Raw genomic sequence first — 17325 nt, forward strand, 5'->3', positions numbered from 1 at the left:
CCCAAAACTGAGCTGGTTAGAGCCTCCCTTCACCATGAATTTCCCACAACTCTGCTGGTTAGAGGCTCAATCTACCCTGATTTTCAAAATCAATGCTGGTGCCAACCTCAACTCACTACAAGGGCCAAATTCACTGCTGGTGCAAGGCTCTTCTCACTCCAAGTACCCAATACAATGCTGGTGACAGGCTCTCCTCACTCCAAGGGCCAAATACATATGTTTCAAGGTGTTTTTCCACTAAGAGGTGGTATTGAGTGTGTAAAAAGTGTAGTTGTTAGGCTGTGATAGTGGGGTAATAGAGGGTCTTGGGTGTGTTAGATGCCCCCAGACATGCTTCCCCTGCTGTCCCAGTTGTATTCCAGAGGTGTTGGCATCATTTCCTGGGGTGTCATAGTGGACTTGGTGACCCTCCAGAGACAGATTTGGGTTTCCCCCTTAACGAGTATATGTTCCCCATAGACTATAATGGGGTTCGAAACCCGTTCGAACACTCGAACAGTGAGCGGCTGTTCGAATCGGATTTCGAACCTCGAACATTTTAGTGTTCGCTCATCTCTACCAGTGATCCCTGGAGAAGATTTTCACAAACTCTATTTTTTACTTTAATCTTTGCTCTATTGAGCATCCAACTAGGGTACTTCCTACATTGGAGTCTTTGTAGAGCCTCTTTACTTAATCTATCATAGTCTTGATCATTACTACAGGCTCATTTGATCCTTATGAGTTCATCTACAAGTATACTTTTTTTTAGTGTGCATTGGATGGTTACTATCAGCCTGGAGGGTTGCATTGCCAGCAGTGATGTTTCGAAATAATGTGGTTTCAACCTTATGGGTCTCCACCGAGCCCACCAATGTTACATCCAAAAAATTAATACTCGTAGAGTAAAAAGCAGCCCATTCATTTCAATGAGGAGTGCTCGTATGCCGGCTCCCATTGAAATGAATGGGATCTGCTTTATACACGCTGATTCTGACCGTGTTTTAACGTTCAGAATCAGGCAGCGTATCAGTAGTGTGAAGGGGCCCTAAAGAAGGTATTTTCCCACTTTGATAGAGGTTTTTTTGAACGTGGAAAGTGTGTAGTTGTTAGGCTGTGATAGTGGGGTAATAGAGGGACTTTGGTGTGTTAGATGCCCCCAGACATGCTTCCCCTGCTGTCCCAGTTGCATTGCAGAGTTGTTGGCATCATTGGGGTGTGATAGTGGACTTGGTGACCCTCCTGAGTCGAATGGTGGGATCCCCTGAAACAAAGCATTTTCTCCCATAGACTATAATGGGGTTCGAAATGTGTTTGAATAGTCGAATATTGAGCGGCTATTCAAAACGAATAACGAACATCGAATATTTTACTGTTCGCTCATCTCTAGTCACGATGCCTGTCTCTTTGCCAGATTGTGCGCGTCTAGTGAGGTTGTTATATGAGAATGCCGCGAACGCCACAGCTGCCCTGAGAGCTTTTCGTCATTTGAAAGACCTGCATACAGGTGCCAGCCCAAAGTCTGTAACGTCGCTGAGACAAATGATGAAACGTTTTGAGGCAACTAGGTTACTGAGTGTGTAACCAGGCCACGGCTGACTACCTGTACGCACCGAGGTTGTAGAGGATATTGCTGCAGCTGTTGAGGAACAGAGCACCAGTAGTCATAGCGGTAACAGTGTTTCCCGGGAATTGGGCCTCCCATACGGTACCATGTGGAAAGTTCTGCGAAAAGTCTTGCGGGCATACCCATACAAAATTAGCCTTCATCACCAACTGCTTCCTCGTGACAATGACACCCGCATGACACTTGCATTAATGTTTCTGGCCAGAGTGGAAGAGGATACCAATTGGCCATGAATGGAACGATCAACATACAGAACTGTCACATATGGGCCACCAAAAACCCGTGTGCGCTCGAGGGGGTTCCGCTGCATTCGCCCAAGGTGACCGTTTGGTGTGGGTTCACCTCATGATCGGACCGTTCTTTTTCGAAGATTTGGGCTCAACTGGGGTTGCCACCTGTTCTGTCACAGCAGCGAGGTACCGGACAATGCTGGAAACAGTGGTCGTTCCCCAACAGCGGCAGTGTCTGCAGACGATCACCTTCTTGCAGGATGGAGCCCCTCCTCATATCGCAAATCCTGTGAAGAACGCTCTTCGTGCACATTTTCCCGATGACAGGATTTTGAGCCGCTCATTCCCTATAGTGTGGCCACCGTGCTCTCCGGATCTCACTCCTTGTGATTTCTGGTTGTGGGGACACTTGAAGGAGCGTGTTTATTGGGGGGAATGTCGAAACCCTGCCTGACCTCAAAGACCGCATCACGTTGGAAGTGCGCAGCATCTCACCAGAGATGTTACTCGCAAGCGTCGAGCACATTCTACATAGGATGACCATGCTCACCATGCATGATGGCGGCCACATTGAACAGTCATGCTAGTTGGTGGTCCAAATGAGACATCCCCAAGTATCGACAGACGGGTTTTGCGCTACGCGCTCACTGTATAATGCCACATTATCCCCTGGTGGGGAGTTTTGGTATTAAAAATGTTTTCATGCCGTCCGTTTCCCCATGCCTTGATTAGCACACATACAAATTTTCAGGCAATTCCGTCCATTGGGTCAGCCTGCACACGACTCCAAACACCTGAGGTTATATTATGGCCACCCTGTATAGATAGATAGATAGATAGATAGATAGATAGATAGATAGATAGATAGATAGATACAGTACAGACTAAAAGTTTGGCCACACCTTCTCATTCAAAGAGTTTTCTGTATTTTCATGACTATGACAATTGTAGATTCACACTGAAGGCATCAAAACTATGAAGTAACACATGTGGGATTATATACTTCACAAAAAAGTGTGACCACAACTGAAAATCTGTCTAATATTCTTGGTTCTTCAACCTTTTGCTTTGATTACTGCTTTGCACACTCTTGGCATTCTCTTGATGAGCTCCATGAGGTAGTCACCTGAAATGGTTTTCACTTCACAGGTATGTACTGTCAGGGTTAATAAGCGGGATTTCTTGCCTTATAAATGGGGTTGGGACCATCAGTTGTGTTGTGCAGAAGTCAGGGGGATACACAGCTGATAGTCCTACTGAATAGACTGTTAGAATTTGTATTATGGCAAGAAAAAAGCAGCTAAGTAAAGAAAAACAAGTGGCCATCATTACTTTAAGAAATGAAGGTCAGTCAGTCCGAAAAATTGGGAAAACTTTGAAAGTGTCCCCAGGTGCAGTTGCAAAAACCATCAAGCGCTACAAAGAAACTGGCTGACATGAGGACCGCCCCAGGAAAGGAAGACCAAGAGTCACCTCTGCTGCGGAGGATAAGTTCATCCGAGTCACCAGCCTCAGAAATCGCAGGTTACCAGCAGCTCAGATTAGAGAGCAGGTCAATGCCACACAGAGGTCTAGCAGCAGACACATCTCTACAACAACTGGTAAGAACGGCAAGGAATACTCAGTATATATGAATAATAAAACATAATAACGTTATTCGTGAAAAGTTAAAATGGAAGGAATATCCACCAACAGACAAGAAAAGGGAATCCTATACTAGTACTGGTACAACTAGGGTAGCAAGGTATGGAACGTAATTCCTATATATGAATAATGAATGGAGACTAAGAAAGTAGGTAAGCCGTACATAAATGATAAAGTATACCCCTACATAAAGCAGTATCGTGAATAATTCTGCATCTAGTAATAAAGTGAAAAAAGTACAGACACAGCAAATGCTGTAAATACAACAATGGGAAGATAAGTAAATGATGGTAATATCACTATAATATGGAAACAAAACTAAGTCTCAATGCAAGTGTACAAGTATGTGCTAGACAACATAGGTAAGAGTAAGATGAAATACATGAAAAGTCATAAAACACATACCCATGATGGCAAAATGTCAGAAAACCAGGACCAGGAGACCCTACCCCAACGTGCGTTTTTCACTTTATTACTAGTTGCAGAATTATTCACGATACTGCTTTATGTAGGGGTATACTTTATCATTTATGTACGGCTTACATAAATCTAATCTAGATGGTTTGGGGTGAGCTGGACCGCAGAGTGAAGGCAAAAGGGACAACAAGTGCTAAGCATCTCTGGGAACTCCTTCAAAACTGTTAGAAGACCATTTCAGGTGACTACTTCTTGAAGCTCATCAAGAGAATGCCAAGAGTGTGCAAAGCAGGAATCAAAGCAATTCTACTTTGAAGAACCGAGAATATAAGACAGATATTAAGTATATAATTCCACATGTGTTACTTCATAGTTTTGATGCCTTCAGTGTGAATCTAAAATTGTCATAGTCATGGAAATACAGAAAACTCTTTGAATGAGAAGATGGTCTGTACTGTATATAGATGACCTTTGTGTCTTACTACTGATAACAGCTAACATGTGATGTAATGTACGGAGCAGATTCCTCATATATTGCTATTGGCACCTTCTTCCCCATCAAATTTTTTAAGTTAAAAAGGGAGAACTTCCCCCCATGCTTTTCTTCACCTCATCCACCGTTATGGATCAGTGTCATAACAGAAGAATACAAACAGAAGCCCGTCCATCCATTCAAAAGCCAAGAAGTGAATGTCCAGGCAAGATATCGGAGTGAACAAGCTGCCTCATTATGAGGTCTATCCGTTCTGGCGGGACAGTGGAGGTGGCTTGTATGCTTCATAGTGGTGAGATCACACATGTCCATGTACGCACTGTGCAACGCGCATTACAAGTCTGGAATGGTGGCCCGAAAAAAGATGAAGAGACCTCAACTTCAATATCGTCATGAGGAGCATCAGCTCAAGTTTGCAAAGAAGTACGGAAAAGGGATCAGTAGAAGATTGGAAATGGGTAATCCATTGGACTATCAAGTCAAAGGTGCTAACAGATCAAGAGATTGAAGGAACTGTCAAGTTTGGTGGAGGAAGGGTTGTTTCACAGCCAAGGTTGTTGGATACATGGTCAGAATCAATTGTGGTCTCAATACCGAGCTATATGTACTTTGTGTATACTATATACTTTGTACACTCGAGTATTGTGGGCATGCAAAGGATGATATAGTGTTCCAGCAGGACAATGACCCAATGCATACATCGAGACGAGTGAAGAAAGCTGGATTGATGAGCGTATTGTTGGCGCTGATGATCCGCCTTCTCTCGCATTTCGGCAGCTGTCAAGTTGGCCTGCCATTTAATTCGTTTCTCGCATTGTGCCCATGATTATTCCGGCATCTCAGCAACTTGCTGGGTCGCCATATAATGAGCGTGTTGTTGACGCCAATGATCCCCCTGAGCTCCACCTGAGGAGAACTCTGTGATTTTCTGGCTCCTTCATAGCTCTCATTGTTTTAGAATTTTGCAACAAATTAGATTTTCTTTTTCCCGGCATGATTAAAAGTAGCAAACTGGCAATTTGGATTAAAGGTGTTTTCCCATCCAGTGTGTCAGCACTGCCTGGAGCAGATCAGATAATATGCAAATGCATGTACACTGAGGGTTAGCTGAGAGTTTATATAGAGAGATAACAGACCTGGCTGAGATAAGCTGCTGAAAGGGCAGTGTAATATAATATGTGAACATCAATTCATAACAATCGTGAAGCCATGTCATTTACTGGGATAAAAAGTAGCCGATGTGTTAATCGATGTTATAAGCTATCTATGTGCCAAATTTCATTCAAATCCATTCATCGTTTTTTGCGTGATTAAGGAACAAACATCCAAACTCACATAGTAGGATTAGAGATGCTGCTTTGTTTGCCTGCTATGTGAACTTATTCCTCCCATTGTTTACACAGTGTTATCATGACCACTGACCCATAGGACAAGTGACGTCACTGACTGCTCTCACTGTTATCTATGCAGGACAATCAGTTCAGCTAATTGCAGTTAGCCAGAGCAGGCGGATCATCAACACCAACAACACGCTCATTATATGATGTTCCAGTGAGGTGGTGAGATGCCGGAACAATCCCAGGCACAGTGCAAGAAAAAAGTTCAGCGGCAGGCCAGCTTGAGAGCTGCTGAAACGTCGGAACATGCGGATCATCAACGGCAACAACATGCTCATTATATGGCGTCCCAGCGAGCTGCTGAGATGTCAGAACAATCACAGGCACGGTGTGAGGAACAAGTTCAGTAGCACTACAGCTTAAGAGCTGTCGAAATGCTGAAGGCAAACCATCAACGGCAGCAATTTGCTGAATATAGGCGGATCATCGACGCCAACAACATTCAGACAAAGTCGCGGGCAGAGGCTACTGCAATATATTTAGGAAACATCTTCAATTTACCTAAGCTACCAGTATAACTAGGATCCTTGAGATGGGACAACCCCTTTAAGAAAACACAATATAAGCTCCTGATGCACTGGTATCATAGTCTTGGCCTGCTACACTCTTTGAACCCTACAATCCCCTCTGGTGGTGTTGTTCGGCATTTGGCAAGCTATACCACATTTTTTGGAATTGTCCTCTAATACTGGGTTTCTGGACGTAAGGAAAAGAGAAGACTAATGCACTATTCCTACAGGGTGTTCTGCTAGATCTTCTTACAGATTTGTTAAATGTACCCCCTAGACACCTTGATAGGAAGTCTGAAAGATTGTTTCTTTATCTGTTCGTATGCAGAATGTCCATGCTCTAGAAAACCTGGCTGCAATTTTAAAAAATACAGTAGAGGCTTTTCAATCAGTTTGGACCCCGTGGGATACCTGCTGCATATTGCAAGGTCTCTGATAGCTCCCTTTTAGGTTATCCCATAGGCTAGATACACACTTTCGCTGGTCTCTCCGTCGCTAAGTTCTGCCGGTGTCTGTACTCACAGAATTTCTAGGTCATTGTATGGATTACAGGTTATCCAAAAGCAATATTCTCAATGTTATTTTTAGAATTTGTCAAACTATGGCCTGTCTTTGATATTAAACAGGTTCCAATTTCACAGTAAATAAGTAAGTAAGCATATTTTAACATGAATATGGCTTCTCACCTGTGTGAGTTCTCTGATGTATAACAAGAGATTGTTTGAACGTGAAACATTTTCCACATTCTGAACATGAAAATGGCTTCTCCTCTGCGTGTGTTTTCTGATGTTGCAAAACATAAGATTTCCGACTGAACACTTTGCTACATAGCGAACATGAAAATGGCTTCTCCCCTGTGTGAATTATCTGATGTCGGACAAGTTCTGATTTCTGGTAAAAACATTTGCCACATTCTGAACATGAATACTGTTTCTTTCCCGTGTGAGTGCTCAGATGTTGCAAAAAATGTGATTTCCGGCTAAAACATTTGCTACATTCTAAACATGGAAATGGCTTCTCTCCTATGTGGATGCTTTGATGTCTAACAAGTTCTGATTTCTGATTGAAACGTTTTCCACATTCTGAACATGGGAATGGCTTCTCCCCTGTGTGAGTTCTCAGATGTTGGGAAAAATGTGATTTTCGGCTAAAACGTTTTCCACATTCTGAACATGAAAATGGCTTCTCTCCTGTGTGAGTTCTCTGATGTCTAACAAGATCTGATTGCTGGTTAAAACCTTTGCCACATTCTGAACATGAAAACGGCTTCTCTCCCGTGTGAGTTCTCTGATGTTGTACAAAATGTGACTTCTGAATAAAACCTTTGCCACATTCTGAACAAGAAAAGGTCTTCTCCCCTGTGTGAATTCTCTGATGCTTAGCGAGGTCTGATTTCCGATTGAAACATTTTCCACATTCTGAACATGAGAGAGGCTTCTTGTCCGTGTAAATTTTCTGATGTTTAACAAGTTCCGATTTCTGGATAAAACATTTCCCACATTCTGAACATGGAAATGGCTTCTCTCCTGTGTGAATTCTCTGATGTCTAACAAGATCAGAATTCTGATTAAAACATTTGCCACATTCTGAACATGAAAATGGTTTCTCCCCTGTGTGAGTTCTCTGATGTTGTAAAAAATGTGATATCTGAGTATAACATTTGCCACATTGTGAACATGAAAATGGCTTCTCCCCCGTGTGAATTATGCGATGTCTATCACGATCTGAGTAATAGTTAAAACATCTTCCACATTCTGAACATGAAAATCGCTTTCCCTTGTTGTAAAGACTTTGATCTATTCTGTGATTTTCCTTAGATGTCTGTGATGAATCAGTAGATTGGACGTGTATAATAGGATCAGATGATAGATCTTTGCTGTGAAGGGCTGAGGGTATATCTGGGGTAATGACATGTTCTTCATATGGGTCTTGTTTGAAATTGGGAACATCAGCTTCAGGATCTGAAAATAGATAGGTAAGGTCATATAACTGAAGCTGTCTGAGCCATCACCAGCCGTACCTGTGAATATACAGATAGTGCAGGGTATCTACTAGACGGTGAAGAGAGGAAGAAGGATCACTTCGGATAAGACATATTCATGTAGTGTGTGGAGATTTAGAACAATGTGATCAGGTCATGTGATAAGCCTGAATAAACAGATTTGACTTTCGGGCATGTTTGAAGCTGCTGTAGTTGGGCATTAATCTGATTGTCCGGGGTAAACCATTCCAGAGCACTGGTGTAGCTCGAGAAAAGTCTTGGAGATGGAAGTGGTTTGTTCAGATAACAGAAGATACAAGTCTAAGGTCCTTGGCAGAACGGAGAAGATGGTTAGGGTGGTAGACAGTGGTGAGTGACGAGATGTAGGGAGGTCAGCACTATGGAGGGATATATGGAGAGGGGAGGAGTTTGATAATCTTATATTGTATTATGTATGATGTATATATGATGATTGTATGATGTTAGAGACAGCAGAGAGACAGTCACTGGGGTTCTGTATTAGTGCAGGGGTGATGTCATGGGATGAGGTATATAATTGGGTGTCATCAACAAAAAGATGGTACTGAAAATGAAAACTGTTGATGGTTTGTCCTATAAGAGCATGTAGAGAGAGAAGAGGAGGGGACCTAGCACTGAGTCCAGAGGGAAGAGGAGGGGACCTAGCACTGAGTACTGAGGGAAGAGGAGGGGACCTAGCACTGAGTCCTGAGGGAAGAGGAGGGGACCTAGCACTGAGTCCTGAGAGAAGAGGAGGGGACCTAGCACTGAGTCCTGAGAGAAGAGGAGGGGACCTAGCACTGAGTCCTGAGGGAAGAGGAGGGGACCTAGCACTGAGTCCTGAGGGAAGAGGAGGGGACCTAGCACTGAGTCCTGAGGGAAGAGGAGGGGACCTAGCACTGAGTCCTGAGGGAAGAGGAGGGGACCTAGCACTGAGTCCTGAGAGAAGAGGAGGGGACCTAGCACTGAGTCCTGAGGGAAGAGGAGGTGACCTAGCACTGAGTCCTGAGGGAAGAGGAGGGGACCTAGCACTGAGTCCTGAGGGAAGAGGAGGGGACCTAGCACTGAGTCCTGAGGGGACCTAGCACTGAGTCCTGAGGAATTTGAACAGCAACAAGGGGAAGAGAAAAAATAGCACCAGTGAATGTTACATTAAAGGGATCCTATCAGTCAGACACAATTTTTTCTGACTACCACGTCGGAATAGCCTTAAGAAAAGCTATTCTTCTCCTACCTTTCGTCGTCTTCTCCGCCACGCCGTTCGCCTACAATCCCGGTTCTTGTCGGTATGTAAATGAGTTCTTTTGCAGCACTGGGGGCGGGCCCCTGCGCTCAGACAGCACTGGGGGCGGCCCCAATGCTGCAAGAGAACTCTCTCCAGCGCCGCCTCCTTTTCTTCAGCAGCGTCATCTTCAGCCTCTTCTTCCGACGATGGCTTGTAACTTCTAGGCCTCGGGCAGAGCAGACCACGCATGTCCACAGGCCATGAGAAAATGGCCACTTACAATACTGTGTAGCCCCTTAGTAGCGGGGACAACCTTCATGGTCCCGCAAATTGCGGTTTTCATCGCACAACAGATTTAACTATCATGCTGCCACGAAACACCTCCTGAGGAACTTTCAGCTAGGGAAACGCGTAGAGGGTATTTTATTTTCCTTATAGTTGAGGGAATGAGGAGCTGTTACTGAGGGTGATCCTGAGAAAGCTTAGAGCCATTACAGGACTGACCGGGCTCGAGATAGCACACTAAACGAGTGAGACACCCGGTATGGAGCAACTCCCTCCCTCCATCCAACATCATTTGCAGCACTTTGTATAGTTTTCTAGTACTGATGCTCGAGCAACATTAACCCCTAACTCGATAGGTATATGCAGGTGTGGAAAAAACCACCGGAGTCTAAGGGGGAGTTCACACGGAGTTACGTACCGCGAGATTTGGCACGTAGACGCCGTGGGACCCTTTGCGTGCCGTACACGCTCCCATTGAGTTCAATGGGAACGGGGACCGTATGCGCCGCGCTAGTTTGCGGCCGTGCATTTATTCACGGCCGCAAACTAACGCGGCGCATACGATCCCCGCTCCCATTGAACTCAATGGGAGCGTGTACGGCACGCAAAGGGTCCCGCGGCATCTACGTGCCAAATCTCGCGGCACGTAACTCCGTGTGAACTCCCCCTAAGGGCTAAAACATACCTTGACCTCAACTGGTGCACACTGGTGTGTCGGGTAGGGAAGCCCTTGTTTAGCATTTTAGTACTGACGCTGGGGCAACATCAGTCCCTAACTTGACAGGTAATCGCAGGTGTGCAGAAGCACAAGGTTAAAGGTTAAGACATACCTCGACCTCATTTGGTACACACCTGTGTATGCAGTAGTGAAGCCCGTTTGGAGCGTTGAATATACCCTAGAACCATACCTTGTTCTGGGGCATTGGGGATTTCTAGGGGGGACTCCATGTAATCTTAATTGATGAAGTTCTATTTTAAACTCTTTTGGCCACTAGTAGGGACATGAGTGTCTATAGTCACTAGCTTCCTTACACACTCTTCTGTGCTTTATATAGCGGTGACTCCTCACCTGGGCGGTTCCCTGTAGGAATGTCCTCCTCACACTCCTCATCACCTCTCACATAGGGATCTTCTTTTATTGTTACGGCTACAGCATTCAGCATCTGTGAAACAAATATTGTAAAGGTCAGAAGATACCTGTAGATGTTGTGAGGAACGTTACAGAGTAAAGATGATGAATTAGCATGATGACCAACATGACATGACAGTAGGAGTTATCTGCTGGTCCCCTGGAAAGTGGACATTGATTTTAGAAGTAAACTCAATGAAAACCTGAAGAACCTAATACACATGTATACTCGGCATAGCTAGACCTGCTTCAGGTTGTCTCAGTGGAGGAGATCAGATTCTACCAGATACATCCGGGGTTGTTTGTCTCATGGATATAAAGGATCAGATCGGTAGAAATCCAACCTGATGGTTCCTTATTCCAACCAGCAGTCTCCACGGCCAGAAGATTGTGAGAAGATCCAGACAACATGTAATGTCTATGGTCAGCTTTATCCTCCATCTCCACCTCTCATTACACAAGTATAAACCATCTAATACTGCTGGAGAACCCAAGACTGACCACAAGGACTTCACAGCCCGTCTACACATCATAGGGAATATCTCCATCTACCTGATCATCCTGTGGAAGAAGAGGACTGGGACATCTCTCCGGTGTTGTCCTCTTACTGGATCTACCTGTAGGAAACACAGACAGGGACTGAATTCATTCTGTACATACAAATAATGGAAGTCCATGTGTATATAGTCATGTCTATTACCTGCTGATGTGAGGGGCTGGTGGTCCTCCATCATCACCTCCTTGTACAGATCCTTGTGTCCTTCTAAATACTCCCACTCCTCCATGGAGAAATAGACAGCGACATCCTGACATCTTATAGGAACCTGACAACACAATGATACAGTCATCACCCCGACCCCTCCAGTTACTGTATAATGTCCCAGCATTCCCAGCAGTGTCACCTCTCCAGGCAGGAGCTCCAGCATCTTGTTGGTGACTTCTAGGATCTTCTGTCCATTGATCTGTTTCAAAGGGTGAGGTGGAGGCCCCAGAAATGGGCTCAGGGTTCCTCTCCATCCATCAAATACAAGGGTCTGACAGCGCCCACTAGAGGTCTTCTTCACTACTGTGTAATCCTGGATATGGGGAGACACATTAATAAATCTCACTACATACATGTCCAGAGTCCATCACCTCTCCAGTCCTATCATCTGTTATTACTATAGATAAGAATGATGTCATGATGACATCATCAGAATCTCTCACCTCTCCAGTAAGCTGGTAGATGATCTCTAGGGTGAGATTTAATAGACTTTCCGCCATCTTGTTCCTGTCTCTTTCCATCCTTGATGGGACAATCAGGAATATTCTCTTATATAGAAGATACTGAGAGGATTCTATATTGTAGGAACCTGAATGGAGAGAAGATGAGACAATGGAATCACTACAGAATTACTGGAGATATTATGGGGATTCTCTCTGTTTGTATGGACTATTCTATGCGGTGAAGATTTGTCCAGGCAGATCTTCTATGACTATGAGGTCAAAGCTTGTCCCACCATCACATGAAGTCGAAGGTCAAAAATTATCCGCTCTCCAGTTGTATTAACCCTTCTATTGGCCATAATGTCTTATTAGTAGAGATGAGTGAGTAGTATTCAATCGAATACCTCACCGCCATAGGTATGCATGTAAGCGGCTGAAGACCAATATTCAATGCACTTAACCCCTTGGTGTTCGGCCGCTTACACACATACCTATGGCGGCGAGGTATTCGATTGAATACTACTAGCTCATCTCTGCTTATTAGCGCTCTCTGTGCGAGGTTGCCGAGGTCGTTGCTCCAGAAGGGAGCATATAAAGACACAACAGGTTATTCCACAACATTACAATACATTTAGGATCATTTTCAGATGGGGGAACAGAATATTTTTTACTTTCATATAAAGAATTATGAACTTGGAGATGATCCCGAAGAGTTCGGTATTGTAATACATTTTGTTACTTTCCTCTATGATTTTCGTCATCAGAGTCAAAACAGCAGCAGGTTTAGTAAAATGGGAAGTCATTCATGGAAGTATAAGGAAAGGGGAGCCACCCAGTATGGACACATCTCCCGGTACGGACGCATCTCCCGGTATACACACATCTCCCGGTACAGACACATCTCCCGGTATACACACATCTCCCGGTACAGACACATCTCCCGGTACGGACGCATCTCCCGGTATGGACGCATCTCCCGGTAGGGACACATCTCCCTGTACGGACGCATCTCCCGGTACAGACACATCTCCCGGTACGGACGCATCTCCCAGTACGGACGCATCCACATCTCCCAGTACGGACGCATCCACATCTCCCGGTACGGACGCATCTCCCGGTACGGACGCATCTCCCGGTACGGACGCATCTCCCTCTACGGACACATCTCCCGTTATATACACATGTCCCGCTACTGACGCATCTCCCGGTACGGACGCATCTCCCGGTACGGACACATCACCCTTTATGGACACATCTCCTGTTACGGACACATCTCCAGGTACAGACACATCTCCCGGTACGGACACATCTCCAGGTACAGACACATCTCCCGGTACGGACGCATCTCCCGGTACGGACACATCTCCAGGTACAGACACATCTCCCGGTACGGACGCATCTCCCGCTACGGACGCATCTCCCGGTATGGAAACATCTCCCGGTACGGGCTCATCTCCCTTTATGGACACATCTCCCGCTACGGACTCATCTCCCGGTATGGACACATATCCCGGTACGGGCTCATCTCCCTTTATGGACACATCTCCCGGTACGGGCTCATCTCCCTTTATGGACACATCTCCCGGTATGGACGCATCCCCCGGTACGGACGCATCTCCCGCTACGGACGCATCTCCCGGTACGGACACATCACCCTTTATGGACACATCTCCTGTTACGGACACATCTCCCAGTACGGACACATCCCCCGGTACAGACACATCTCCCGGTACGGACGCATCTCCCGCTACGGACGCATCTCCCGCTACGGACGCATCTCCCGCTACGGACGCATCTCCCGCTACGGACTCATCTCCCGGTATGGACACATCTCCCGGTACGGGCTCATCTCCGGCTACGGACGCATCCCCGGACGCATCCCCCGGTACGGACGCATCCCCCGGTACGGACGCATCTCCCGGTACGGACGCATCCCCCGGTACGGACGCACCTCCCGGTACGGACGCATCCCCCGGTACGGACGCATCCCCCGGTACGGACGCATCCCCCGGTACGGACGCATCTCCCGGTACGGACGCATCTCCCGGTACGGTCGCATCTCCAGGTACGGACGCATCTCCCGGTACGGACGCATCTCCCGCTACGGTCGCATCTCCCGGTACGGACGCATCTCCCGCTACGGACGCATCTCCCGCTACGGACGCATCTCCCGCTAAGGACGCATCTCCCGCTAAGGACGCATCTCCCGGTACGGACGCATCTCCCTGTACGGACGCATCTCCCTTTACGGACGCATCTCCCGATACGGACGCATCTCCCGCTACGGACGCATCTCCCGGTACGGACGCATCTCCCGGTACGGACGCATCTCCCGCTACGGACGCATCTCCCAGTACGGACGCATCTCCCTGTACGGACGCATCTCCCTTTACGGACGCATCTCCCGGTACGGACGCATCTCCCGGTACGGACGCATCTCCCGCTACGGACGCATCTCCCAGTACGGACGCATCTCCCTGTACGGACGCATCTCCCGCTACGGACGCATCTCCCGGTACGGACGCATCTCCCGGTACGGACGCATCTCCCGCTAAGGACGCATCTCCCGCTACGGACGCATCTCCCGCTACGGACGCATCTCCCGCTACGGACGCATCTCCCGCTACGGACGCATCTCCCGCTACGGTCGCATCTCCTGTTATGAATATCTGCACTCAACCCTACTAAATACTGGACTCAGTAAGACCCGCCCCCTGTGTCCACGCCCCCTACTGATAACAGTAACATTAGGCTCCACCCCTTCTGTCATTATCACCATTAGGCCCCGCCCCCTGCGTCCTCCTCACACATTCTAGTTTTGTAGCTTATCCCACACTGCGACACATTCCGAGGCAGAAGGCACGTGAAGGCAGCGCCACCTACTGGACCCAAGTGACAGCAACAAGCAGCTCCATAGGGAGAAGAGGAATTCTGCTCATATCTGTGTGTGATCTGTGCGGACAGGACCTGGGGTGACGTCACAGGTAGGAGAAGCGTCACATGACCAGGTCCTGCTGGAGAAGCTTCATCTCCTCATTACCAGCTAAAGGACCTTTAAGAACCTCACAATCATGTGATCAGTCACGTGTGTGGGAGGAGCCAGACTTACTTCCTTCATAATAAGACAATGTCCTGAGGAGAAGGTAATAGAGACCTGACGTCATGTAATGTATAGCTATATACTGTACTGTACTATATATAGAGAGACCTGACGTCATGTAATGTATAGCTATATACTGTACTGTACTATATATATATATAGAGACCTGACGTCATGTAATGTATAGCTGTATACTGTACTGTACTATATATATACAGAGACCTGACGTCATGTAATGTATAGCTATATACTGTACTGTACTATATATACAGAGACCTGACGTCATGTAATGTATAGCTATATACTGTACTGTACTATATATAGAGAGACCTGACGTCATGTAATGTATAGCTATATACTGTACTGTACTATATATATATATAGAGACCTGACGTCATGTAATGTATAGCTGTATACTGTACTGTACTATATATAGAGAGAGAGACCTGACGTCATGTAATGTATAGCTATATACTGTACTGTACTATATATAGAGAGACCTGACGTCATGTAATGTATAGCTATATACTGTACTGTACTATATATACAGAGACCTGACGTCATGTAATGTATAGCTATATACTGTACTGTACTATATATATATACAGAGACCTGACGTCATGTAATGTATAGCTATATACTGTACTGTACTATATATAGAGACCTGACGTCATGTAATGTATAGCTATATACTGTACTGTACTATATATAGAGACCTGACGTCATGTAATGTATAGCTATATACTGTACTGTACTATATATATACAGAGACCTGACGTCATGTAATGTATAGCTATATACTGTACTGTACTATATATACAGAGACCTGACGTCATGTAATGTATAGCTATATACTGTACTCTACTATATATATAGAGACCTGACATCATGTAATGTATAGCTATATACTGTACTGTACTATATATATAGAGACCTGACGTCATGTAATGTATAGCTATATACTGTACTGTACTATATATATAGAGACCTGACGTCATGTAATGTATAGCTATATACTGTACTGTACTATATATACAGAGACCTGACGTCATGTAATGTATAGCTATATACTGTACTGTACTATATATACAGAGACCTGACGTCATGTAATGTATAGCTATATACTGTACTGTACTATATATACAGAGACCTGACGTCATGTAATGTATAGCTATATACTGTACTGTACTATATATACAGAGACCTGACGTCATGTAATGTATAGCTATATACTGTACTGTACTATATATATAGAGACCTGACGTCATGTAATGTATAGCTATATACTGTACTGTACTATATATACAGAGACCTGACGTCATGTAATGTATAGCTATATACTGTACTGTACTATAGAGACCTGACGTCATGTAATGTATAGCTATATACTGTACTGTACTATATATATAGATACCTGACGTCATGTAATGTATAGCTATATACTGTCCTGTACTATATATACAGAGACCTGACGTCATGTAATGTATAGCTATATACTGTACTGTACTATATATATAGAGACCTGACGTCATGTAATGTATAGCTATATACTGTACTGTACTATATATATAGAGACCTGACGTCATGTAATGTATAGCTATATACTGTACTGTACTATATATACAGAGACCTGACGTCATGTAATGTATAGCTATATACTGTACTGTACTATATATAGAGAGACCTGACGTCATGTAATGTATAGCTATATACTGTACTGTACTATATATATAGAGACCTGACGTCATGTAATGTATAGCTATATACTGTACTGTACCATATATATATAGAGACCTGACGTCATGTAATGTATAGCTATATACTGTACTGTACTATATATAGAGAGACCTGACGTCATGTAATGTATAGCTATATACTGTACTGTACTATATATATAGAGACCTGACGTCATGTAATGTATAGCTATATACTGTACTGTACCATATATATATAGAGACCTGACGTCATGTAATGTATAGCTATATACTGTACTGTACTATATATATAGAGACCTGACGTCATGTAATGTATAGCTATATACTGTACTGTACCATATATATATAGAGACCTGACGTCATGTAATGT

The 17325-nt window shown here is 44.9% G+C and overlaps 2 protein-coding genes and 1 pseudogene across 3 annotated transcripts in view; 1 reads left to right on the forward strand and 2 right to left on the reverse strand.

Annotated features, from left to right (window-relative positions):
• LOC142190538 (uncharacterized) overlaps positions 1-10944 on the reverse strand; it is an 80485-nt pseudogene extending 69541 nt beyond the window's left edge.
• LOC142189718 (uncharacterized) overlaps positions 1-17325 on the forward strand; it is a 239155-nt gene that overhangs the window by 212263 nt on the left and 9567 nt on the right. The window lies entirely within an intron of this gene.
• On the reverse strand, positions 1579-10753 carry LOC142189517 (uncharacterized). The gene is made up of 3 exons (XM_075262152.1): positions 10714-10753; positions 7024-8182; positions 1579-1618 (listed from the first exon to the last, which is right to left on the reverse strand). Exons 1-3 carry the CDS (start codon positions 10751-10753, stop codon positions 1579-1581), a joined length of 1239 nt encoding a protein of 412 aa, XP_075118253.1.

Source organism: Leptodactylus fuscus, chromosome 1, assembly GCF_031893055.1.
Source record: "Leptodactylus fuscus isolate aLepFus1 chromosome 1, aLepFus1.hap2, whole genome shotgun sequence".
Taxonomy (NCBI): domain Eukaryota; kingdom Metazoa; phylum Chordata; class Amphibia; order Anura; family Leptodactylidae; genus Leptodactylus; species Leptodactylus fuscus.

Coding starts and splice junctions, on each gene's coding strand:
- LOC142189517 (XM_075262152.1), bottom strand. CDS start 10,753: ATGGAGTCCCCCCTAGAAATCCCCAATGCCCCAGAACAAG. Junction 8,183..10,713: donor CCCCAATGCCCCAGAACAAG/GTATGGTTCTAG, acceptor ATATACCCTCAG/CCCTTCACAGCAAAGATCTA. Junction 1,619..7,023: donor GAATGTGGAAAATGTTTCAC/GTTCAAACAATC, acceptor GTTCCTCAACAG/CTGCAGCAATATCCTCTACA.